This window comes from Mustela nigripes, chromosome 13 (assembly GCF_022355385.1).
Source record: "Mustela nigripes isolate SB6536 chromosome 13, MUSNIG.SB6536, whole genome shotgun sequence".
Taxonomy (NCBI): domain Eukaryota; kingdom Metazoa; phylum Chordata; class Mammalia; order Carnivora; family Mustelidae; genus Mustela; species Mustela nigripes.
The window spans coordinates 44,729,482-44,755,739 of NC_081569.1; the positions used below are offsets into that span (position 1 = coordinate 44,729,482).

At 36.4% G+C, this 26,258-nt stretch overlaps 1 protein-coding gene across 3 annotated transcripts in view; it reads right to left on the reverse strand.

The window, feature by feature from the left end:
* Nucleotides 1–26,258, reverse strand: part of CLPX (caseinolytic mitochondrial matrix peptidase chaperone subunit X) — a 43,954-nt gene that overhangs the window by 10,773 nt on the left and 6,923 nt on the right. For 2 of the 3 annotated variants that reach the window (XM_059372270.1, XM_059372272.1), the window contains exons 2-10: nt 19,927–20,087; nt 18,823–18,940; nt 11,856–12,010; nt 10,174–10,333; nt 8,541–8,582; nt 3,092–3,268; nt 2,107–2,271; nt 1,341–1,429; nt 161–325 (exon numbers count right to left, since the gene is read on the reverse strand). In XM_059372270.1, coding sequence (XP_059228253.1) covers nt 161–325; nt 1,341–1,429; nt 2,107–2,271; nt 3,092–3,268; nt 8,541–8,582; nt 10,174–10,333; nt 11,856–12,010; nt 18,823–18,940; nt 19,927–20,087 — 1,232 coding nt within the window. The remainder of the gene's footprint in view (nt 1–160; nt 326–1,340; nt 1,430–2,106; nt 2,272–3,091; nt 3,269–8,540; nt 8,583–10,173; nt 10,334–11,855; nt 12,011–18,822; nt 18,941–19,926; nt 20,088–26,258) is intronic. The other variant, XM_059372271.1, reaches the window with a different exon arrangement.

Here is a 26,258-nt window from a genome sequence, read left to right on the forward strand (position 1 = left end):
AAAAACAAACAAACAAAAAAAAACGACCACCACCAACCTAGGAATATATTTCTGGTATGCTCTAAAAAAATCTACATTAAAAATCCACAACTGGAAACTGACTATCCATTCTCTGTAACTTCAAATGTGCACTACCCTATAACCCTTCAGAAAAACTCACCTTTTCATTTTTCCTCCTGCTGATGATTCTGTCTAAGCCATTGAAAGCACCAGATGCTACAAATAGGATGTTTGTTGTATCAACTTGTACTGTTTCTCCACGTAACTTGCGGGAATTCTTTTCTGGAACATTAACTATCGTGCCTTCTAGTAGTTTTAATAACCCCTAAATAAAGAACAAATGACTTAGAATCATTGTGTAAGTATATTATTTATTTTACTTTAGAAAATGGGATTCAAAGGGGGAAAATAATACGTGGTTATGGTCAATGAGCATAATTAACGAAAACTCCCACATTTCTACAACTAACATGAAAATCTAATGCACCATCATATTAATAATTTGTAAATTTCTTTGGAATAGTTACAGACTCCTGATGCACTCAAGAAATAGTCAATGTGAAAGGTTGCTTTTGATGGCAAAGACCTAATTATGACCTAAAGACAGAAGTGACTCTGTAAGATGGTACCCAACCATGGTGGGAACATTCAAAACTTGAAAATAGTTGATCTGTCTTCCATAAGAATTAAAATTCTATTCTATTCCTGGTGTTAAACTTTTAGACTACCTATATTTTGAGATGCTTTTATAAAAAAATTACCTAGCACATTTTATGAGTGTGACCTATGTCTCAGTCAAAATAAAAATGAAAAAAAAGTAAAATAAAATAAAAATAAAAATGAAAGCAATTCTCCTTATCCTGTATTTTATATCATAATTAGTTACCAATAAAAAGTCAACTTGGCCACTTGATCATTAAGACTTTAATTATCATTCTACATAGAATGAAACGCGATTTTATCTATTTTATCCTATTATCTAAGTGAAAAGAATAAGATACATGTACATACTTCATTTATGTCTAGTTAGAACCAGAACGCTCAAGAGTCTTCTAGAAATGTTTAACTGGGCCTCTAAAGAATAAAATCAACAAAAATCAAATTCCATTTTTTCTATCTTTTCAAATATTTTTATTTCCAAAGAAAGGTAATTTGTTACTTCAAATAACCAACAGCTTTCTCTTAGGATCTGAACTACTTTAAAATGGTATGTGGAGTTTGGGGTGAGAGAAATAAACAAAACAGAATCTAATTGAATGTGAAACCAAACGTACAATATTTGGGAGGTTGATGTATTCCCTTCCTTTTAGTGGGCTTGAACAAAATATTCAACTGCTTACTTGCTGAACGCCTTCTCCACCTACATCCCGTAACTGATGAATGCCTGGCACACTGCCAATCTTATCTACTTCATCCAGAAAGACAATTCCTATAATTTAAGGAGGATTCTATTTATAATATGAAAAAGATACACACAAAGATAACCTCAGTTTTAAAAGACTAGGTAGCTACAGAGAAAGGTTATTCAATCTTTCACCCTTACATATACAAGAGCTTAACTTCATAAAAATACACTGCTCTCCCATTCATAATTTTGTGTAGATGTTTTATAATCCATTATATAGAGTATCACTTGGGTATGATAACCAATTCTTTGACGTTAGTTATCCACCCCACTAATGTTTTCAGGTTCTTCATTCTAGGAAGCTGTGATAGAGGTATAGTGGGGAAGCATGGGATGTATACAGTGCTGGTACTAGCAAAAGTTTAGATCCATCCTGCACCCTCCTTCACTTGTCCTGGCACCCTCTCCTACCCCACCCCAGGATTAGGAGTCTATAGGGGAGTTGGAATAGGAAAAACAATAATAGCATTAAGGAGCTAATGGAATAGTAATTTGGCATGCTTTCACCCTAGTAGTCATCTTAACAACAATAAGACAAAGCAAACTCAGTATGCTAGAAAATGTTTAACATAGCTATCATTATACAATTACAGAATTTTACTCCTTGACTCAAAAAACAAGAATTATAGTATTTCTTAATATTAGACTGCTTCCCCAATAGACTACATCTGGAGATAGACAGCCTATACTGAAAAACATACCTTGTTGTGCTTTTTCTACATTGTAATTGGCATCTTGGAGCAGTTTGGCAATCACAGATTCAATATCTTCACCTACATATCCAGCCTGAGTCAAAGTTGTACAGTCACAGATAGCAAAAGGGACATCAAGGCATTTAGCTAGAGTTTGTGCCAGTAGAGTTTTACCTACAAATGGAAACAGCAACTAAAAGTTTACTAAAAATATGTTGAAACACAATCTGTGTACAACAATGTAAAAACTAAATCTAGTATATAATAAAAAATTACTTGTACATCTTTACTATTATTTAGATTTAATGGTATTTTTTTTCAAAAGATTATATTTATTTGACAGAGAGAGAGAGAGAGATCACAAGTAGGCAGAGAGGCAGGCAGAGAGAGAGAGGGGAGCAAGCAGGCTCCCCGCGGAGCAGAGAGCCCAATGCGGGGTTCGATCCCAGGACCCTGGGGATCATGACCCGAGCTGAAGGCAGAGGCTTCAACCCATTGAGCCATCCAGGTGCCCCAATGGTATGTGATTTTTAATAACTACCATTATTTTATTTAACTTCCATTAAGACATTAGGGATTGGGGTGCCTGGGTGGCTCTGTCAAGTTGGGCTTCTGATTCTTGATTTTGGCTGGGGTCATGATCTCAGGGTCCTGGGACCTGGATCAAGACCATGTCAGGTGCTACACTCAGTAAGGAGTCTTCCTGAGTACTCTCTTCCTCTCCATCTGACCCTCCCCTGCTCACATGCACATACGTGTACTCTTCCTAAAATCAATCAATCTAAAAAAAAAAAAAAAAAAAAAAAAGTGTTAAGGATCTGCATCAATTCCTCAAATTCAGCTTGAAGCCTATGCAGAAATACTGATAATGTATCCCGAAGATTGGCCTTAGATTTTCTTCTCAAGAGCCAGAATCCCCAATCACAGGACAGAGGTTACAGAATCATTTATACTGTTTTGTTTTAATGAGTAATTTTTTCAGAAAGTTATTTACCTGACCCAGTTGGTCCAAGCAGCAAAATATTACTTTTTTCAAGTTTTATGTCATCATGGGAAGAATCCAACACTTCACCTCCTCGTTTTTCCTGAGGTATTTGTTGATTTACCTGTTGCTGCATTGATGCTCCTAAAGCATTACCATGTGGACTAATTCCGGCGATCTGAAGCAATTCTGAAAGAATGCCAAAGAAATTATTAGAGCTTCATATGATTTTACTTGAAAAAATGTCCAATAGCCCTAAATATAAGAGTGATCACATATTTAGAAAAACTTAAAATATTTTGACATTCTGTCTCACCTAAAAAGAAAGAAAAGCTCAAATTATCTAGTAACAAATGTACAACACACAATGATTTTGCAGGGAACCTTAAGCAAAGTAAACAGATTCTTTTCACCCTCCTTATTTATGTAAATCTGTATGAGGAAAGCCCTTTCACTTATGGGAAGGCAGTGTAAGGGAAAAGAATAGTGCTAGGCGTAACAAAGCTTTAGCTTTGGCCTTTGCACTGTATCTAAATAGCTATATGATCTTGGGCAAGTCATATAAACTTTGTTCTGTTTCCAAACCTATAAAATGTCAATAATACCAATCAATTTCAAGCACATGGTTGGAAAGTAGAATAAAATGCAATTGATCTGGAGGCACCTTAAAAAACAAGCAAATGTATATAGAATTTTTTAGTACAAATGAAGTAGGACTACAGGGAAAGGGAAAAACACTGAACACAGTAGAAGAACCAAGACTAAAATGGAGATATAGGAAATCTGGGTTCTAGTCTTTTTCTGTCACTGTGTAGTTGTAGGACCACAGCAATCAATTAACTTTACTGGGACTGCTTCCTTACCTATTAGGTGAAAGTATCAAGACAAGTCTAGTCTTCTAGACTTTTTCACATCCAAAAATGATTCTGTGAGTCTACAGAAAAACTAAATATGGTAACACTCGTTGGCTCTATCTGAATTTGTGATTTTATAGGATCTCGATTGGCTCTCTTTACCCTCTTTATTAGAGACACAATGCTTAGCTAGATGGGAATGATACTGCTGATGAACTACCAGTTTATAAAGTGGGTGCCTAAAAAACAAACCACCTTTGTTATCACTCAGCTAAAAGTAAAGAATTCCAAGAGTCTTTTCAATTATCCGTATTTGTAAATCCATACTGCTCTTGGTTCTCAGCATCTGAGGCCCTGTGTTCATATCCCATTTATGTTTTCTGGATTTATTTTTAGTTTTTTTCTAATAAATGGGTTAAGAATATTAGTACTTTCAGGACTCCTGGGCCGCTCAGCCAGTTAAGCATCTGCCTTCTGCTCAGGTCCTGATCCCGTGGTCCTGGGATTGAGTCCTGCATTGGGCTCCCTGCTCAGAGGGGAGCCTGCTTCTCTCCCTGCTCATGCTCTTTCTCTGACAAATAAATGAATAAAATCTTAAAAAAAAAAAAAAAAAAAAAAGGAGTATCAGTACTTCCGGGGCACCAGGGTAACTCAGTTGAGAGACCAACTCCTGATTTCGGCTCAGGTCATCTCAGGGTCCTGGGATCCACCCGCACCTCAGGTTCTGTGCTCAGCAGGGAGTCTGCTTGAGGATTCTCTCTCCCTCTGCCTCCTCCCCACTGACATACAAGCTCACACTCTCTCTAATAAATCTTTAAAAAAAAAAAAGTATCAGTACTTCCTAAAGCATTATAATTTAAACAAACCAAAAGACAGATTTTCAGCAGATTAAACTACTATTATGGTCCTATTCCATCTGGCTGGCACTTTCAATTATCTTAGAAAGTAAACAGTTATTCTAACTAGCAAAACAGGAATTGGAGGGGCGCCTAGATGGCTCATTCAGTAAAGTGCCTTGGTTTTGGCTCAGGTCATGATCTTGCAGTCGCGAGATCCAGCCACACATGGGGCTCTGCACTCACCAGGGTGTGTGTTTCAGATTTTCTCTCTCTCCCTCCCATTCTCTCTCAAATAAATAAACCTTTTTTTTTTTTAAGAAAGAAATTCAATTAACCTTTTAATTTAAATTGTACTACATTTGAGAGTTAATTATTAGTGAATAATTCACAATGCTGCGCTTCATCCTGATCCACATCAGGAAGAAAAATGCTATCTCCTACATGAATTTAGTTAGTTGTCCCTAGGTAAATGAAAATTGGTTCTTTTTATTTCAGCAAAATCTAGTTAGAAATTGTAAAAATATAGGATAGGGCTTTGGCCTGAGTGTAGGTTGGCCTAATGGGGAAAAATTATTTAGGTGAATAATTGGAACAAAACTGCAAAAAGCATATTAACTAGAGTGAAGTCACGGAATAAATGTATTTAACTTAAGCAATGATTTAAGTAAAAAACTGGTAAAGATTTTATTTATTTGAGAGAGAGCACACGCTTGCACAAGTTGGGTGAAGGGCAGAAGGCAAGAGAGAAACCGATGACCCTCACCCCACCTCCACTGAGCGGGTAGCCTGATATGCAGCTTGACCCCAGAAGGCAGATGCTTAACTGACTGAGCCACCCAGGGAATCCAATTTAATTTAAATTTAAAAAAAAAAAAAAAAAAGGAATAATTTAGGACTGCCTAGGTGGCTCAGAAGGTTAAGTGCCTGCCTTCCACATGGGTCATGATCCTGGGGTCCTAGGATCAAACCCCCAGTCAGGCTCCCCGCCCAGCAGGGGGCCTGCTTTCTCCATCTCGCTCTGCCATTACCCCTGCTTATACTCTGTCAAATAAATAAAAATTTTTGAAAAAAGAAAACAAAGAGAAATAATATAAATAGTACAGGTTTGTCATTCCATTTTTTTTTTTTTTTTTAGGATTTTATTTATTTATTTATTTGTCAGAGGGAGGGAGAGAGAGAAAGCACGAGCCAGGGGAAGGGCAGAGGGAGAAGCAGGCTCTGTGCTTAGCAGGGAGTCCAATGCAAGGCCTGATCCCAGGACCCTGGGATCATGACCTGATTGGAAGGCAGCTGCTTTACCTACTGAGCCACCCAGGGGGTCCATCATTCCTTTCATTAAAATATACTCCAGAGTAAACTTGAGCTAACTTTCCTGTCCTTTTAGTTAGTCTGTTTTTCTCTCAACGCAGGAGCAGTTCTCTATTATGAGTAAGCAGTGTATGGTTGGTTGCATGAAGCTCACTGACAATGTGGCCCTGGACAAACTACTTCAAATTTCTGCATTTTAGTTTTCCACCTATAAAAAGGGTATGAAAATAATAGTTTCTGTCTCACAAGTTTTAGGAAGATTAAATCAGTTAAAATACGTAAAATACTTAGAACTGTGCCTGGCAGAGTTTTACAAATGTTATAGACGAATTTTCTATCAGTATTGCTATTTTTCTAATATTTAAGTATTTGTGTAACATAGCCCAAATGCAAGCCAACTGTTTCATCTGGTGCCCAAATGAAGAAAAACATGTTCCAATGATGGGAGAATCCATCAATCTTACTGAGAGTAATATGTTGATCTCTGACATGTGATTTCTAAAAGAAACTTTAAAGAATATTTTGATTATGTATCATTTTGCCCTAATGCCCTAACTTTAGAACCTAACCCTCCCCAGAACAAGATGAAACTATACATGAAAATAAATTCTATTTAAGCTTTCAAAATATTACTTTCCCAAGTCATTCAATGTATATAATTACAAAATGCTTTTACCCAAGTTCTTTTGGTACTTGTTACCATTTCTTTCAAACTACTCACTAAAGATTTTTCTTTACGAATTCATACTAGTTCACTAGCTATCTGTCCAAATTTACAAATGTAGTGTGTGTGTGTGTGTGTGTGTGTGTGTATATATATATACACATACATATATTTAAAATAAATTTTTTTTTTTAATTTACTTATTTGAAAGACTGAGAAAGAGCACAACCAGGGGGAGCTGCAGAGGGAGAGGGAGCCCAATGTGGGGCTTGATCCCAGGATGTAAGCCCAAGGCAGATGCTTCACTGACTGGGCTACCCAGGACCCCTTGAATATAGTACTGACAAAACAACTGACTATATTTTTGAATTAGAAAATGTAAATACATGGCCTTAAAGTTTTTTAGGTTTAGACTTAGATTTTTTAGATCTTATAATCTTATATATAATCTAATTTTACTGCATTGTATTTAAAGATTTTATTTATTTGAGAGAGACAGACAGCACGAGAGCAAGGTGAAGGGCAGAGGGAGAAACAGACTCCCCACTGAGCAGAGAGCATGATGATATGGTGCTCGATCCCAGAACTCTATGATCATGACCTGAGCTGAAGGCAGACACTTAACCAACTGAGCCACCTAGGTGCTCCTCTACCATGTATGATATAATCATTATTTCCATACAATTCAAGTGTTACTAGAGACAATGCAATTTTATTACATGTAATAGCTCTTATGCCAGAGTTGATTAACTAGTTACGTTCCCATATATATACAGTATACTTTAAATAATAGATATATAAAATATCTTTCCTCAGGGGAGGGTAGGTGGCTCAGTCCACTAAGTGTCTGACTTGATTTTGGCTCAGGTCATAATCTCAGGGTCAAAAGACTGACCCCCTCATCAGGCTCTGTGCTAGCTGAGGAGCCTGCTTGAGCCTCTCTCTGCCTCTCCCCAGGTCATTTGTGCTCTCTAAATTAATTAATTAATTTTAAAAATAATATATCTTGGTTCAAAGGCAAAAGTACCAAACGTATAAGTGAAAGGTGTTTACAGGGGTTTATCCATTATTTGTTCATTATTTTAATTACTGAAACAAAGGCTGTGTGAATCTTTTTATGAACCTTTACCATCTGTGCAGCAACTACATAGCCACCTCCAAAGGAAGGGGTGCAGGACATCAGAATGGCCATAATCCTTAAGGTCAGGTCCTTCTATACCCTCCATCAGACCATCTGATGCTTAGAGGGGCAATCCAGGGTTGAAAACAGTGAATTAAGGCTTATTCATAATTTGGAAGGCTATCCAGGTTTCATAAACACACACACAAATAAAAACTGTTTCTGGTAAAGGAAAGCTAAAAGATAACCTGCATCCCCTAAAATTTCTGGTACATATAAGCAGGCCAACTCTAATTGTATGGGGGAAAGAAAGATAAAATAGCAAGTTACAGATTAAAAAAAAATACTATTCCTGTTAATATGCATGCAGGTCTATATTTATAGAGAAAAACTGTATGTATTTTATTTCTCTGCACTACACTTTAGAAAAGATGTTTATGTTACAAATATCTGAAGTAACCCAACATACACAAACTACACAAATTAGCTATGAAAAACTGTTACAAAGTTATATATAAAAACATACCACGTATCATAAACATGTTCATATAACATACAATTATCTTTCTTGGTAATACAAGAGCAAATAGAGGTCTACCATTGTTACTGCTGACATACTTCATTGAGTTAAAAGGAAGAATTATTCCAGAGGAGGACCTGAGGAGAGGTGACTTACTTGTAAATCTGTACTCATCCTCCCGTCTTCTTATTTCTAACTCTAAGAAACGACAACATGAAAATATGTATTTGTTTAGTTTAGAGGAACAAACAAGGAATATCTCACTTCTTGCCCTCTTTCAAATATACATAAGAATGTGTTCATTGTTTTTGTAGCTTTTCACAGTATGAAAGAATCTATGTTACATCCTTTCTATATTAAAAAAATCCAAATGTATTAACAATGGATGTCCAATTGCTAACATTCATACTTGTCAAATACTAAGGTGGTATTTAAAAAAGGGTAGTATTTATTTAAGTCTTCAACAAAAGTTTAAATCCCTCATACCATAAACACACCATTTGCCTTCCCAACCTAGAATGGAGTACCATTGATTTGCTGACTGAAGGGAGCAGAAAAATTTCATTTTGTTTCATGACTAGACAGTGCTATTTGGATTCCATAAACATGAAGATTCCATGTCTTCCATTATTATGGCTTATACTTTCTATAAATAAAAAACTGATACTACCATAACTATCTTACAGTAAGTTCAACAAGTGAACTGTGAGCTAGTGAGTCACCAAAAATAATCAAAAGATATTATATTTTTATAATATGTAACTATTCAGAATTCCCCCAAATTATAAAATGATGACTTAAAGAATGTAAAATGATAGATTACAGGGGTGTCTGGGCGGCTCAGTTGTTTAAGCATCTGCCTTCAGCTTGGGTCATAATCTCGGGTTCCTAGGATCAAGCCCCACATCTGGCTCCCTGCTCAGTGGGAAGAGTGCTGCTTCCTCTGCCCCTCCTTCCCCCTGCTTGTACTCTCTCCCTCAAATAAATTTAAAAAAAATTTTTTTAAATAAATAAATAAAATAAAATGATAGATCATAGGCCTAAGTAAGAAATCGGGGCTCCTCACCAATTACAAATAAACACACCTTAAAAAATTTGCATTTTACTCTATTCATAATTTTTAAAATTATCATTTTATTAATATAACATATTATTATCTACAGTGAATTGAGATTATAAAATGTATCGGTATATGAGAATCTATTATTAATAAGAATTATGCAAATCTGCCTTATACTCTGCAGCTGGGCCCTAAAAAGCAAAGAATGCGAGATATGTTCTATGATCTATCTTATTGTCTATCTTCTACATATCTCTATCTTCACATATCTCTATCATCTATCATCTATCTTCATATATCTCTGACCAAGACACATGATGATTCAGTCATGAGGAATTAGTTGTGGTGAAGTCTACAATTCGAAGATGGTGTCTCAATCTCTACTCTTGTGACTTTCAAACATTTTTCACTGAGAAATACATTTTACTCTGACTCAAAACCCATGCACATATGACTGAAAATAAAAGTTTTATGAAAGAATATGTAACTACAAATTAATGTATTCTGCTATTTTCTATTCACACCTATTAACCTTTAAAAAAAAAAAAAAAAAAAAAGCTGTTGGCAATCTACCAGAATGCTTTCATGATCCACTAATGGAAAGAGGCCTGCACTTTAAAAAATGCTGTACTATACTAAAAGCATTTTAGGACAAAAGCAAGGAGTTGCAAATAAGTATTTCCTCTAAGCACAGTAATCACCATTTTGGTCAGTTATCAAAACACTAACCTCTAGGTGTTAATGACGTCTGCTTCTCAACCTCTGCTTGCTGTCTCAGATTAGCTGGGATATTGTTATATATTCTCTTATAATGATTGTACACAGCGACTGAAAGCACCTTCTTAGCAAATGACTGGCCAACAACATACTTGTCGAGGTAGTTATAAATCTGAAAAATGGTTATTAATTAATTACCCTGAGCTATCACAAACACACACACACATTAATTATGCACGGAGCACATTTGTTTACAGTTTTAAATTTGTACAAAGACTCATCAAAAACAAATGCCAAGGTTATGGCCATAGTGCATGGTATCTATGTAACAATGATTCAGAGTACCCAAACCTAAGCAGACAAAACACAATTCATTTGTTCTTCAGCTTAGCAAAGTATCACTGTACTCTTCTAATGTTCTGTCAACTTCTATTCTGTACACAATGCCATTAATCCTAATCCTAATTTTTTAAAAAGTTAATTATTAAAGTCACTTAGAATAACTACATATGCCACCATGGGTCTAACAATATCACCATTAGTGTAAAATCATTAAAATAAATCCTTTCTATACCTCTCTCAAACATAGGAATAATATTCTTCACAAAAATAACATATTATAAAACTACCATTTTCAAAAAAGCATTATAAAACTAAAGCCATTACCAGTATGTGTATGGTTGAATATTCACAAACAGTTTTTTCTCAGGCATTAACTTTAAAGCTACTCATTTATCTAAATGGCAATCAAAAAAACTTTACTATTGGAAACTAAAGCTCTGTTTCATACTTGGATACTGCTAACAGCCTGGAACCTGGGGTTTACTAAATAGAAATTAACTTAACTTCCAAAAATAGTTAAATTACCTATTTTTGAACTCTGATGTCCAAAGTCTACACAAATCAGTGGAGGATATAAAGGTTAATAGCTATATTTTTCATTACACTATTTATTTTTACATGACAAATTCTTTAGTTGCTGACCGTATGCATTTTATTATAGTTTTTTAAAATCCTGATTCCTCACAAATTATATCCATGAATTATTAAATCTGCCACAGCACATTTGGAGGTAGAGATAAATGCACTGGTGTCTTAATACAGCAGAAAAAAGCTACACTGAGGCAGAGGGTAAGAAATAATCTAAGCAAGCAAGTAGCCAATGGAGCGGGTGATATACTCTGCCATGTTTCATATGGCCAGATCACAATCTGAGACTCTTGGAAGGAGCCCCCACCACAAAAGCCAGAGCACTATACAGGACATCCCTGGCACACAAGTCATGAAAAAATTACTTGCTTCCACTGTTAGACTGAGGCTGCTTTATCATAAAGTAGACTAATTTATGGGAGAAATTGCAGGCTGGTATTATTTAGGGGCCCAAACTAAGAAAAATATATCCATAGCTGCTCCATTTTATGGATATAATTTTAGATTAATTTAGTATTAACACTATTTTAATCATCCAACTATATTTCATTATTACTGAATGCCACAATCATGACAATGGACTCCATACCTAAATTCAAAGTATCAAAATTCAAGTATCAAAAAGAATTGAGCCAGATATAGTCCATATTAAGAGTTTAAGACTTGTTTAGGTACTAGTATTAAGATCCAATATAAATTAGGAGAGGAGAACAATGAAATGTTTTCAAGATAAAGTGCTTAAAGGACTAAGCTAAGACTTATACCTTCTTTGGGGGAGGAGGTGGTTTCTGTTGGAATGCCAATTTTACAGCTTCTGCTGCTGATTCAGGTTCTTTAATTATGCTTTTCTTTGAGTCTGCTTCAGATAGTACAACAAAAAAATGGTGACATTTTTCACACTTCACAAAACGGGTAGATGCTGTAAAAGGAAAGAAAGGTCAGCCAAGGAAAAATAATTTAAATAGTGTTTAACCTAACAGACTCATGGTAAATGAAAGCTATGTACTTGACAAAAAGTAGGCTGTAATTCACTCCACCAGCTACAACAAACAACTTAGTTTATACCTAAGATAGATGATACAAATAAACGAGTTCAGTAAATCATTTTGTTGATTTTCCACTAGGTTCTTTCATTTTGTGATATACTTTATTAAGAGAAAAGATTGGCTGATGTTCTTTCAACTTCCATTCACTAAATTTAATTTAGAAATAACCACTAGAAAAATATTAATCATTTATTTTACTGAGATACTCGAATGAAGAAAATGTGAAAAGTGCCACGAATAAATTCTTCTATTTTTATAAGATTTTCTTATGAAAAATTTCAAATATACACAGAAGTTAAAAGAGAGAAATCAATTTCAATCCCTAAAAATGTGAGGAAAAAAAATAATATATATATACATATATATGTTCTTCAGGTTCTTTTCAAACCTATCAGCATTTTTAAAAACGACTTGGTAAATATATAAAACTGTTTCATGCCCTCCTTATTTTCATTTTTTTAACAACTCCACTAGTTCCTGTTTCTTTGACCTGAAACCCATTAAGAAACTAACAAAATAACATTCTCACTCATATTGACTTAAAGATAATCATACAGCTTTTGAAAACAACATAGGAACAATTAAAAGTGAGGGCAAAAAATTTTGAAAAATTAAAAAATAAAAGTGAGGGTCAAAGGGTTACCTCAGTATCAATGCATCAGCTACAGAATATCCTGTGTTAAGCCAAAGGTCATTTCCTTTTTTTCTCTCTCCTTCTAAAACATACCTATGGGATACAGGTATATGGACATATACTCTTATATCTTCTCCAAGCTTAACTCTACCAATGTAACCAGGGACCTTGGAAAGCACAGAAGAGACTCTCACACAGATTACTAACAGATACAGAGCAAATGATACACAGGAATTAGTTATATGTTGGTAGGTCTGGGTAATACATTTTTATGTTACCTTTGTGTAATCTAACTAGATAGCTAAAACTGCAAAGAAAAATAATTTTTAAAACCATGAGAATCTCTGAAGGGGTATGTGCACCCCAATGTTTATAGCAGCAATGTCCACAATAGCCAAAATAAGAGCCCAGATGTCCACTGACAGATGAATGGATAAAGATGTGGTATGTGTGTACACACGTACACACACACACACACACACACACACACACACAGAATATTATTCAGCCAACAAAAAGAATGAAATCTTGGGCGCCTGGGTGGCTCAGTGGGTTAAGCCACAGCCTTCGGCTCAGGTCATGATCTCAGGGTCCTGGGATCGAGTCCCACATCGGGCTCTCTGCTTGGCAGGGAGCCTGCTTTCTCCTCTCTCTCTACCTGCCTCTCCGTCTACTTGTGATTTCTCTCTGTCAAATAAATAAATAAATTATTATCTTAAAAAAAAAAAAAAAAGAATGAAATCTTGCCATTTGCAATGATGTGGGACAGAACTAGACGGTATTATGCTAAGTGAAATAAGTCAGACAGAGAAAGACAAATATCGTATGATTTTACTTGTATGTAGAATTTAAGAAACAAAACAGATGAACATAGGGAAAGGGAAGGAAAAATAAAAGGAAAACAGAGGGAGGAAAACCATAAGGAGACTCTTAACAATGAATGACCTGAGAGTTGCTGGAAGAGAGGTATGTAGGGGGTATGGGGTAACTGGGTGATGGACATTAAGGAGGGTACTTGATGGAATGAGAACTGGGTGTCGTACACAACTGATGAATTACTGATTTCACCCTCTGAAACTAATAATACAGTATATGTTAATTAAATGGAATTTAAATTAAAGAATTAAAAAAATAAAACTATGAGAATCTCTCCTTTGGAAATATTGTAACTATCTACCCATAGATTACCAGAAAAACTATACTGGTAAGTACACCTACCTATATCTTCACGAAATAATCGAACTTAAAAAAAAAAAGACAATTCTGTATTTCAAAAATAAATCTATTAAGTCAATCAATTTAATATTTATGTACATATTCTTAAACACAAAGTTAATCAAAATTACATTCTGGATAATATCTATCAGGAAATTTTATTTTATTTTATGTTTTATTTATTTACTTGAGAGAGAGAACAAGAGCATAGAGGGAGAGGGAGAAGTAGACTCCCCACTAAGCAGAGAGCCCGACATGCGGCTCCGTCCCAGGACCCTGGCTGGGATCCTGACCTGAGCTGACGGCAGCCACTTAACTGACTAGCAACACCCAGGTGCCCCTAGCAGCAAAATTTTTTTTTTTTAAGATTTTATTTATTTATGGCGGGGGGGGGGTGAGCACAGGCAGACAGAGGCAGAGGGAGAAGCAGGCTCCCTGCCAAGCAAGGAGCCCGATGTGGGACTTGATCCCAGGACGCTGGGATCATGACCTGGGCCGAAGGCAGCTGCTTAACCAACTGAGCCACCCAGGAGTCCCCCTAGCAGCAAATTTTAAACTAGAAGAGAGATCATCCATGTTTTCTATGTACTGATCACCTACAAATACTAAAGAAAAAGACCAAGCTATTCCAAGTACTTTGGATTCACACAAACCCCAATACCTTATCATCATTCTCCACCAATGGGAAAGATAGTCAGTGCCTTTACTTTAAAAGGAAGCATCACTTTACAGCTATTATTAATGGTAAACAAGTCAAGGATTAAAGGGCAGAGAAGCCTCTGATCTAGTTCAGGCTGAATGACAGGAATATCTGGCTTGCAAACACAAGAACAAAATATTTCTCTAAAGAAATTAGGTCAAAGGGAAAGAGACTAAACAGATTGCATCCCTCTTTGCTTACTTTAGAAGGGTTGTTTACATCCTACTCGAATATCACAATATCAATTTTACAATGAAACATGTCCAACATATACCCACATTCAATTTTATTTATCAAAATGCTATTTTGGAAAAAAGAAATAATGAGCACTGCAATGTTTATTTTTTACTCCTGAAGACAAGTGGCAAAATCTAATTTTGTTAAATTATCAGGGGATAAATAAACCACTTTCCTTTAAATGATTACTACAAGCATGCTACTGTATTCCTTCATATGCAGAATACTAATCCCAGTAGACACCCTTGTATAGTGTAACAAAAAGACAACCTCAGTAAAAACTTTCTCAGATTTCTTTAAATGAAAGTTCATGACTTTTAACAAGTTTCAGGGTCCAACACGAAATCTCTAAACCAAACAGTAAAGTTTAATTCCTATTGTATAAAACATGTAAGTACAGTAAGCCTTCAAAAAATACTATGTACATAAAGAACAACTAAAGGTTCTACCTTAAATAAAAGTGAGGAAACTATTCATGTTTGACAAGTTACTTAAAAGGCAAAAATACCTAAAGAACAGTATATATGAGTACTTATAATAAAAAATTTCTTAGATATGGGTAAGCCTGGGTAGCTCAGTTGGTTAAGCGTCTGACTCTTGATTTCAGCTCAGGTCATGATCTCAGGGTCGTGAGATGGGAGCCCTAGGTCAGGCTCCATGCTGAGGGTGGAGCCTGCTTAAAAGTCTCACTCTCTCCCTCTCCCCACTTGTGCTCTCTCTGCTCTCACTCTCTCTAAAAAGAAAAAATCTTAGATATTATTATTTCAATTTCTGATGATTTTCTATGCGTCATATTGCTACCTATAAAAATGGTATTTTATTTCAACAAAGTCAAACAAGAGTAATACCGCAGTAAAAGAACATAAAAATCACTACAAATATACTTGTGAGGTGGAATATATACAGAAAGGTCCATGAGCTAATAGTTTTTACACTTCGGGAAAAAAAACGAAATTCAAATTTCAGTGTCTATATGCAAAATTTTAAAGGAACACAGCGAACCTCATTGATTCACATAGTCTCTGACTGCTTCCCACTTTAACAGCACAGGACAACACAGACTACAGGGCCCACAAAGCCTAAAATATTTACTATTTGGTCTTTCATAGTGAAAGTTGGCTGACACCTGCTATACAGTATTTAAAAGGAAAGAACTACCTACGGAATAAGAAAAAATATTTAAATCAAATCTCTGGATAAAGGTCTAGTACTCAGAATAAGAATTCTTTCTTCTAACTCAACAACAAAAAAAGATAAAAGATCAAAAAGTACATAAAAAGATGTTTATGAGCCAATAACCAAATAAATGTAGATTCAAACAAAAGGAATAACTTGCACTTCAACAAAACTCTTCAATTTTCAGTGAGTAGACAAAGAAGATCCTCAGCTTTCAAAAGAGACCTATATTATGGGTCAGAAAAACCAAGTCAGGGGGGCAATATCTCACTGTTGGGGGCCTATCACTCCCATGCATTAAATTCCAGAGGACAGGATGGTGTCATGTTCATCTGTGTTTATTTTCAGGACCCTAGTAGTGGCTGTCTCAACAGATGTTGGCTTACTAAATTATCTCTAAGTATCCCTACTCTTCTTTTTTTCTTCTCCATTCTCTACTCCCACATTCCACCTCCCCAATTAGAATTCCCAAAGGAAACCACCTCAGCCTTGAGTTGATTAAATAACATTAGAGTTTTGCCCACACTTGGTCTCACTGTTAAACATACATATTCTAGGATACCACTCAACATCTAGAGAATCTCATCTCTAGGGATGTTTAACAACCACTCTCAGTGATTAATACAACCCGCCAAATTTTGAAAACACCATGTAAAAGGAAAATAAATTTAATCTCAATAGGAGCCAGTTTAACCCTAGACAATTCTAGCTGCTAAAAATGTATGAGAGAGGGGCTTCTGGATGGTGCAATAGGTTAAGCATCCAGACTCTGTTCTGGCTCAGGATGTGATCTCACGGTCATGAGACTGCCCCACATCAGGCTCTGCGCTCAGCACAGAATCTGCTTGAGATTCTCTTTCTTTCTCCCTCTGCCCCTCCTGCTTGTGTGCTCTCTCTCTCACTCAAATAAATGCATAAATGTTAGGGGGGGAAAGTATGGGATAGGAACTTCTGAATAGCAAATCACTGCTCTGTAACCTTGGATGAGTTAAACTTGCTAAATCTTAGCTTCTTCACTTATAAAAATGAGGATACTCTCATTTTTTTGTCCTGACAGAAATAAGACTGTGAGAATAAAACTGTACATACTGGCATTTATTAAATATTAGTTTCTCCTTTTTTACTCTAAGGAAAGTTTGCTCTAAGGTTTACTTTAAGGAAAGTTTACTCTAAGGAAAGATTTTAATCTACAAAGACTGAAATCTTTCTCTGGAAGAAAAAAGAGAATGAACTTTTTTTTTTTTAATTTTATTTTTTTATTTGAGAGAGAGAGAGCACAAGCAGGAGGAGTGGCAGAGGGAGAAGGTGAGGGAGGATACCTGCTAAGCAGGTAGCTGGGCATGAGGCTCGATCCCAGGACCCTGAGATGACCTGAGCTGAAGGCAAATGCTTAACTGAACCACCCAGGCGCCCCCCAAAAGATAAAACTCTTGATTAAAATCTGTTAATATGACACTGCCACTATGAACTGAACAATTCTCAGACCTCTTAGAGTTCTATTATTTCACACCAAATTTGTTAATAGCAAACGTTATTTGGAAATCATAACATCCTGTTCTTTCATTTTATTTTGCAACCAAATTAGTTTTCATTCAAACTGATTCTTCTCTTTGCTCTCTTGCAAGGCAACACCATGAAGAGAATCTCAAACATTCTACCTATAGAATGGAACTTATTTTTTTTTAAATATTTTATTTGTTTATTTGACAGACAGAGATCACAAGCAGGCAGACAGGCAGAAAGAGAGAGGGTAAGGGGAGAAGCAGGGTCCCTGCTAGGCAGAGAGCCCGATGCAGGGCTCGATCCCAGGACCCTGGGATCATGACCTGAGCTGAAGGCAGAGGCTTTAACCCAAGGAGCCATCCAGGCGCCCCTAGAATGGAACTACTTTAAAAGTCTTTCCAAAACTGTAAAACCATGCTGCATATAACAGTATTTTTTTTCATATATTGGCCAATTAATATTAATGATAAATGTGAAACTGTAACTGAAGTCTTAATATTTGGGTTAGAACACAGAGAGTTCTCTCCAGCTAATCATGAGAAACTGAAACTTGTGCCAAACCCCACTATTGACCTTTTCACAGTTCGACTATATGGGAAGGCTGACATGGTAGTACAATGTAATTTACTCCTGAATCCTTACCAGTAACTCTGATCATGTAGGAAATGAGTTATCTGATTCATGAAACAAAAGACTAGTAGTAGCATCTTGTATCCAGAGAGAGGCACTGACACTAACAGCAGAAGTAGGACTGTTGATTTCTTCCTTCTCTTGGTGTCTGAATCATTCATAATCATCATACACTTTCTAGAATTGAGGGCTTGGCTCCTGTGGTTACTCAGAGAGGAAAAATACCTTAATGTGTAAATGACTGACCTATCTGACAATATGAGATACTCAATGGGTTATTTCAAGTATAGAGTAATAAACTAAATAATAAGTCTTGGTTCTCCTACAGCTTAACATAATACTCACAAAATTCAAAATTTGAAATAAACACACGCACACACAAAATAAAGAAGCAAATAGTTTGCTTAAATTATTTCTTATACTGCCACGCAAAGTATTACTAGTCCTGGGATTTTTAGTTATCTGGTGAACATAAGAGAGAATCAGTAATGTTCAGAAAGAACATTACTCTGGCTTATATAACTGATATATTTCTATGCAGTCTATGATTTATAGACAAGGTAGAGAAAAAGAACAGAAGCAATACTTACACACAAAGGTCTCTACATGAGTGCACAAGTCGCCACACTTAGGACACCTCAGCTGGTTTCCACCTTTCCCTGAATTCCCAGAGCTTGATTTTTTACTGCTTCCCTCACTTGCTGATTTCTAATGTTAGCAGGGGAGACAAAGAGAGAATGTCAATATTACTTTCAGAAACCATTTTACATGTTACTAAATATAAGCAAGATAGGTTGTAATTAATCTTACAATTTTCATAATTTCTAGAATGGAATTATTAGTACAGTTTATATCTCTGCTACCATTGGTATCAAAGATCTATTTACCAGAACAATAAAACCAGTCTAGTAAACACATATATTTATCTGTATTTCTTCTTCAAATAGTATGACCCAGCATGTATAAACAGATTTCTTTCCATGACTCAATAAACACTACAAAAAAAAAAGTTACTACAGGTCAAGTACATTTCAGTGAAATCGAATTGGGAGTTATTATCATGATAAGTAGTGACTCCTAACTTCCTTGAATCTAACTTTACTCATCTCTAAAATGGGGATAATTTTACATACTTTAAAGAATCACTGTTAGGATTAAGTGTAGATAGGAAAGCACCTAGCATTTTGTCTTGCATATAACATTAACTCGAGTGTTAGTGAAATTCTCATAATAAAACTGATAATAATTCACTGACCCAATACAATCACCTATCATCTACTTGCTAACTACAGAGTAATCCAACATTGAGATAGATACCAAAAATTTTTAGGCAGAGAATGAAGTGGGGTTTATACTACCATGAATTGTTTAGAGTTGTGTGAAAGCAGGAAATGATGGCTATTCCTAATTTACTCCTACAGAGCGCTGACTGCAAAGATTACTTAATGTAGCTTCTTTATTACTTTGGAGTGTTAGGAATTTTACCTACTGCTAAGTGCAACGCTTATAAAACTTTTTATGGTTGAAACTAAAACACAAAATATAATTACATAAAATTCTTCATATCATTTTATATATTTCATATTTCCTACAGAAAACATAAAAACTGACAGAACAGAGAATACTATTATTACATTAAATTGCTTGAAGGGAAGAACTCAAATATGTATATAGACATCAACAAAGTTAAATACCTTATTTCCATCTCCAGAGCCATCTTTACTTATCCCATCTTTTGATGCAAAGTATGCTGGTGTTTCTGTAAAGGTTCTAAAGGGAGCTCTTCGTAGAATCTGAGTTTCAAAGGTCCCAAGCCTTCCTAAAACGGGTATATGAATGCGACCACAAGTGATACCTGGAAATACAATGAAATTTATTAGTCTACACATCAAATATTAATATGACTTCAATAAATTCCCTGAAAACAAATGTTCCTTAAGTATAAAGAAGGTTGAAAAAGCTTTAGTTTTCACAGCAGTAGTAACAAAATGGTAGAGAAAATAGTAACACCATCAAAGGCAAAGCCCCCGTAAAAATAGGCCAGACATGGGGCGCCTGGGTGGCTCAGTGGGTTAAATCCTCTGCCTTAGGCTCCGGTAGTGATCCCAGGTCCTGGGATTGAGCCTAGTCGGGCTTTCTGCTCAGCAGGGAGCCTGCTTCCTCCCTCCCTTTCTGCCTGCCTCTCTGACTGTGATTTCTGTCTGTCAAATAAATAAATAAAATCTTAAAAAAAAAAAAAATAGGCCAGACCTGGGCCTACAGATTCCAGGTAAATAAAGGTGTTTCAGTTTGGGCCTGTTGTTTGGAAATGAGGAAAGACCACCCAGGTTCTAACAATGAGTGGCTCTTTGAAAGTATGTGAGATAAGCAGCTCAACATCTGTCTCACCTGCAGGGGAAAAAGGCCATTTATACCATATATTCTTATTCTTACAGTATTTCTACCAATGAAAATAAGCAACTGACATAAACTCTTAGCTGTTTCTGACTACTGGGGGTAATATATGCAACAATGAAAAGAAACTTCAAATGTTCTTTAAAAGGTTATGGACTGTTGATTAAACTATTTAAATGAAATGTTTCAATCCTATAAAAAAAACCTCAATTCAGTGAATATTGTACAACCACTATACTTACAACTTTTTTTTTTTTTTTGAAGATTTTGTTTATTTGACAGAAAGAGATCAGAAGTAGGCAGAGAAAGGGGGAAAGCAGGCTCCCCACTCAGCAGAGAGCCCGATACGGGGCTCCAATCCCAGGACCCTGGGAGAATGACTTGACGCTGGGACCATGACCTGAGCCAGAGGCAGAGGCTTTAACCTACTGAGCCATCAGGTGCCCCTACTTTCAACTTTTTAACCTTTTACCATATTGGAAGTTAAAATTATTAAAAAGGTAAAGGTTAATCACTGACTTCTATGGCAAACTTTTTATGTAAAGGACCAGGATAATAAGTATTTCCAGCTTTCTGGGCCTTGTAGTCTCAGTTCTAACTACTCTGTAACATGAAAACAAACAATACATAAACAAATGGGTGTTGCCAGCTTTGGTCCATGGAATCAGTTGGCTGATCCCTGGTTTTTCTCATATTAATACAAAATAAACCCCTAAATAAATCAGACAGTGGCAGAAGAGTCACACTGCATATTCTAAGGCAGCATTTCCCAAGCATGTTCCCCACACAAGAATATCAAATGGTCTTAGGTTAAACAAAATTCCACAGGTTTCAGTACTGAGTACTGTAGGACTACTCACAACCCTGCATAAACTAATATAAATTAATGAATCTTAATGAATAGCCAAAGAAGAAAGTTTCCTAGCAGTATCAGAGCACGGTTAGGGGTTAGCAGGTAGTAACAAAAAGGGGGCAAGGTTTTAAAGTTGATAGTTAAATAAATTTAAAAAACTAATTTTATCTCCCTCATTTTACTCCCTGCAAAATTCTCAACTCCAGCTTTAAATTTTTATTTCTATACCTGTTAGGTCTTTTAAGAGATTATACACAGATGTACACATTGTATCCAAACACAAAAACTGGTTTAAAATTATGTCCTCTAAGAGGCAGCTGGGTGGCTCAGTCAGTTAAACATATGACTCTCTACGTCAGCTCAGGTCAGGATCTTAGGGTTGTGAGATTGAGCCCTGCACTGGGCCCTGTGCTGGGCATGGAGTGTAAGTTAAGATTTGGTCTCTCTCTCTTCTACCCCTCCCCACTCCCTCTCCGTCTTAAAAAAAAAAAAAAAAAAGAAAGAAAGAAACAAAATAAATAGTGTCCTGCAAACTATTCAAAAGCAACTGCTTAGTTATATAACTGACTGATTTTTATTAACTCCAGTTTTCCAACACATTTGTGTACACTGTTAGAACTGGTTTTTTTTTTTTTAGATTTTATTTATTTATTTGACAGACAGAGAAAGAGATCACAAGTAGGCAGTGAGGAAGGCAGACAGAGAAGGGGAAGCAGGCTCCCCGCTGAGCAGAGAGTCCTGATGTGGGGCTCCATCCCAGGACCCTGAGATCATGACCTGGGTCGACGGCAGAGGCTTAACCCACTGAGCCACCAAGACACCCTAGAACTAGGGTTTTGTTTTTTTTTAAGCCATTTATTGCCCTAGCACATCTCTAATCCCAAAAAACACAAAAGTAAAAACATCAGACTTATCAGGAAAGATATAAATAAATTGTCTCATCTCTATATAAATTCACAAGCAGCACTAAAAAAGGATTAAGGTTTATGACAATACTAGCCCTTAATTCACAGGCTGGAAAATTTTGCTTAACACTATTAAACTTGAAATTAATATTAAAAAAATAAACTACATTTGATGTTTTCTTAAGTGATGTTTTCAAAAAACATTTCAAATTTTCTCAAGTGTAACATTTCCTTTTTTTTTTTTTTGCAGTAAATGATAGCCATTACTCTCATTAGAATGAGATTTAAGGTAGTTCATGAATTTTAAGCTACACGTTAATGTTTTTCAAAGGACATAATATGGTTTAAAGACTGTCAATCTAAAAAGCAAATCTAGAAACAGTAATGGGGGAAAGAACAGATGAAATCAAGAATACAGAAAGTTAATGGACACTAAGGCTGGGTGATGGGTATTTAGGTGTCCCTTGTTCTATTTTATGTGTGTTTGAAAACATCCATAAATTATGGAATACTACTCAGCCATCAAAAAAATGAAATCCGGGCGCCTGGGTGGCTCAGTGGATTAAGCCGCTGCCTTCGGCTCAGGTCATGATCTCAGGATCCTGGGATCGAGTCCCGCATTGGGCTCTCTGCTCGGCAGGGAGCCTGCTTCCTCCTCTCTCTCTCTCTCTCTACCTGCCTCTCTCTCCATCTACTTGTGATCTCTCTCTGTGTAATAAATAAATAAAATCTTTAAAAAAATGTTTAAAAAAAAAAAATGAAATCCTGGGGCACCTGGGTGGCTCAGTAGGTTAAGCCGCTGCCTTCGGCTCAGGTCATGATCTCAGGGTCCTGGGATCGAGTCCCGCATTGGGCTCTCTGCTCGGCAGGGAGCCTGCTTCCTCCTCTCTCTCTGCCTGCCTCTCTGCCTACTTGTGATCTCTGTCAAATAAATAAATAAAATCTTAAAAAAAAAAAATGAAATCCTGCCATTTGGGTAGAACTAGAGGATATTATGCAAATTGAAATAAGTCAATCAGAGAAACACAATTATCACATGACCTCACTCATGTGTGGAATTTAAGAAACAAAAAAAAGGGTCATAGGGGAAGGGAGGAAAAAATAAAACAAGACAAAACCGGAGAGAGAGACAAACTCTAAGAAATTCTTAATCATAGGAAACAAACTGAATGGGGCACCCGGGTGGCTCAGTTCATTAAGCATCTGCCTTCGGATCAGGTCATGATCCCAGGAGCCCAACATCAGGCTCTCTGCTCAGTGGGAAGCCTGTTTTTCCCTCTCCCACTCCCCCTGCTTGTATTCCCTCTGTTGATTTCTGTCAAATAAATAAATAAAATATAAAAAATTTTTAAAAAGGAGACAAACTGAAAGTTGCTGGAAGGGAGGGAGGTAGGAAGATGAGGTAACTGGGTGATAAACATTTAGGACACAATGTAATGAGCATTGGGTATTACATAAGAGTGTTGAAACAATGACCTCTACACCTCTGAAATCAATAGATTATATGTTAATTAATGGAATTCAAATTTTTAAAAAATGGAAAAAAGAAAATATCCATAAATCAGTATGAATGGCAGAATAGAATAATTTATTATAATCTACGTAACAAATGTAACTTTTTATTGAAACTTTACAATGTATTCACAAAGAAAACTACAATTACAACAAGCTTTACATAAGACTATTTGCACTTAGATGTTTTAGAATAAAACTTAACCCTGGTATGCCTAGATGGCTTAGTCCGATAAGAATCTGCCTTTGGCTTTGGTCATGATCCCAGCGGCCCAGGATGGAGTCGCAAACCGGGCTTCTTGCTTAGCAGGGAGCCTGCTGCTTCCCCCTGCTTGAGTGCATGCGCTCTCTCTGACAAATAAATAAAATCTTAATAAATAAAAGATTTAATAAAACTTAATCCTAAAGTATCACAGTATATTATATCCCATTTACAATAAAATATATCTTTCAAAACACTGTTTATCAATTTACAATATCTAATGTTATTAGAAAATAAGCTGAAAGGAAATTATCTTCAGGAATTTAAGAGAAATAAAAATTATGAACATGAGCCTTTTAAAGTCTACTTATTCTGAATAGAAAAAAAAAATCAGTGCTCTTTCCCCCTCTCCCTGCTCATGTTCTCTCCCTCACTCATTCTCTTTTAAATAGACAAAAATCTTTTTAAAAAAAATTTCTTTGCTAGCCCTGATGCAGTTTTAACGTTCTGTAATCTATGGGCTGTACCAAGAAGATGCCATAAATACTACACCAGTGCTTCTCAAACTTGAGCATGCACCAGAATTACCTGAAGAGCTTGTTAAAATAAAACAGACTGCAAAAAAAACCAAAAAACAAAACAAACAAACAAAAAAACAGACTGCAAGAAATATGCCCTGGTTCTGACTCAGAAGGGCTGAAGTTGGACCAAAGAATTTATTTCTAACAAATTGCCAGGTTATACTAATGATGATGGTCTGGGCACTACATTTTTTTTTTTTTAAAGATGTATTTATTTTAGGGGTGCCTGGGTGTCTCAGTCATTGGGTGTCTGCCTTAAGCCTGGGTCGTGATCCCGGAGTCCTGGGATTGAGCCCCGAATTGGGCTCCCTACTCCTGTTTCTCCCTCCCCTGCTTGTGCTCCCTCGCTGTCTCTCTTTGTCAAATAAATAAATAAAAATCTAAAAATAAATAAAGATCTAAAAAAAAAAAGATTTATTTATTTTAGAAAGAGAAAGCATGGTGCACGCAAGCATGGGGAGGGGCAGAGGGAGAGGCAGAGAAAGAATCTCAAGCAGACTCCCCAGTGAGCACGGAACCCCACAAGGGGATCAGTCCAAACCCTGAGATCACGACCTGAGCCAAAACACAAGAGTCAGACACTCAACCAACTGAATCATCTAAGCAACCTTGGGAACCACAATCAATCAATCAATCCATCTATCTATCTGACAGAGGGAGAGCACGCATGCACAAGTAGGGGGAGCGGCAGGCAGGGGGAGAAGCAGGGTCCCCGCCAAACAAGGAGCCCAACACTGGGCTTGATCCCAGACTGTAGGATCATGACCTGAGCCAAAGGCAGACACCCAACCGTCTAAGCCACCTAGGCATCCCAGGGAACTACACCTTTTAAGCCACCATACTGAACAGTTTAAATGATTACTTACTCATCAAGGTTATACAATCTTCACAGAAATCACTGTAGTCATTAGAAGTTTGAAACATTTTTTGTGCCATGAACTCCTTTGGGAGTCTGGTAAAGTGTATTTATGGACCCCTTCTCAAAATAATGTTTTTAAATGTACAGAATAAAATACATAACAAAGGAAACAAATTTGAAGTAGTTATCAAGATATTTTTAAAATCTGCTTTTTGCCAACATCATACTCAATGGTGAAAAACTAAGAGCTTTTCCCCTAAGGTGATGTCCACTCCTACCACTTTTATTCAACACAGTATTGGAAGTCCTAGCTGTAGCAATTTGACAACATAAATAAAATGCATCCAAACTGGCAAAAAAGTAAAACTCTATCTGCAGAAGACCTGATACTAAATATATAGAACTCTGAAGACTGCACCAAAAAGCTAGAACAGATAAATGAATTCAGTAAAGTCACAGGATACTAAATCAATGTACAGAAATCTGCTGTAGCCCTCCCTGTATGCTAAAAAATGAAGCAGCAGGGGTGCCTGCGTGGTTCAGTTGGTTAAATGTCTGCCTTCAGTTTGAGTCATGATCCCGGGTCCTGGGATGGGGCCCTTCACCAGGTTCCCAGCTTATCAAGGAGCCTGCTTCTTCCTCTCCGGCTCCCCCTGCTTGTGCTACCCCCTGCCACCAACAAAATAAGTAAATAAAATCTTTGGGGGAAAAAAAAAGCAG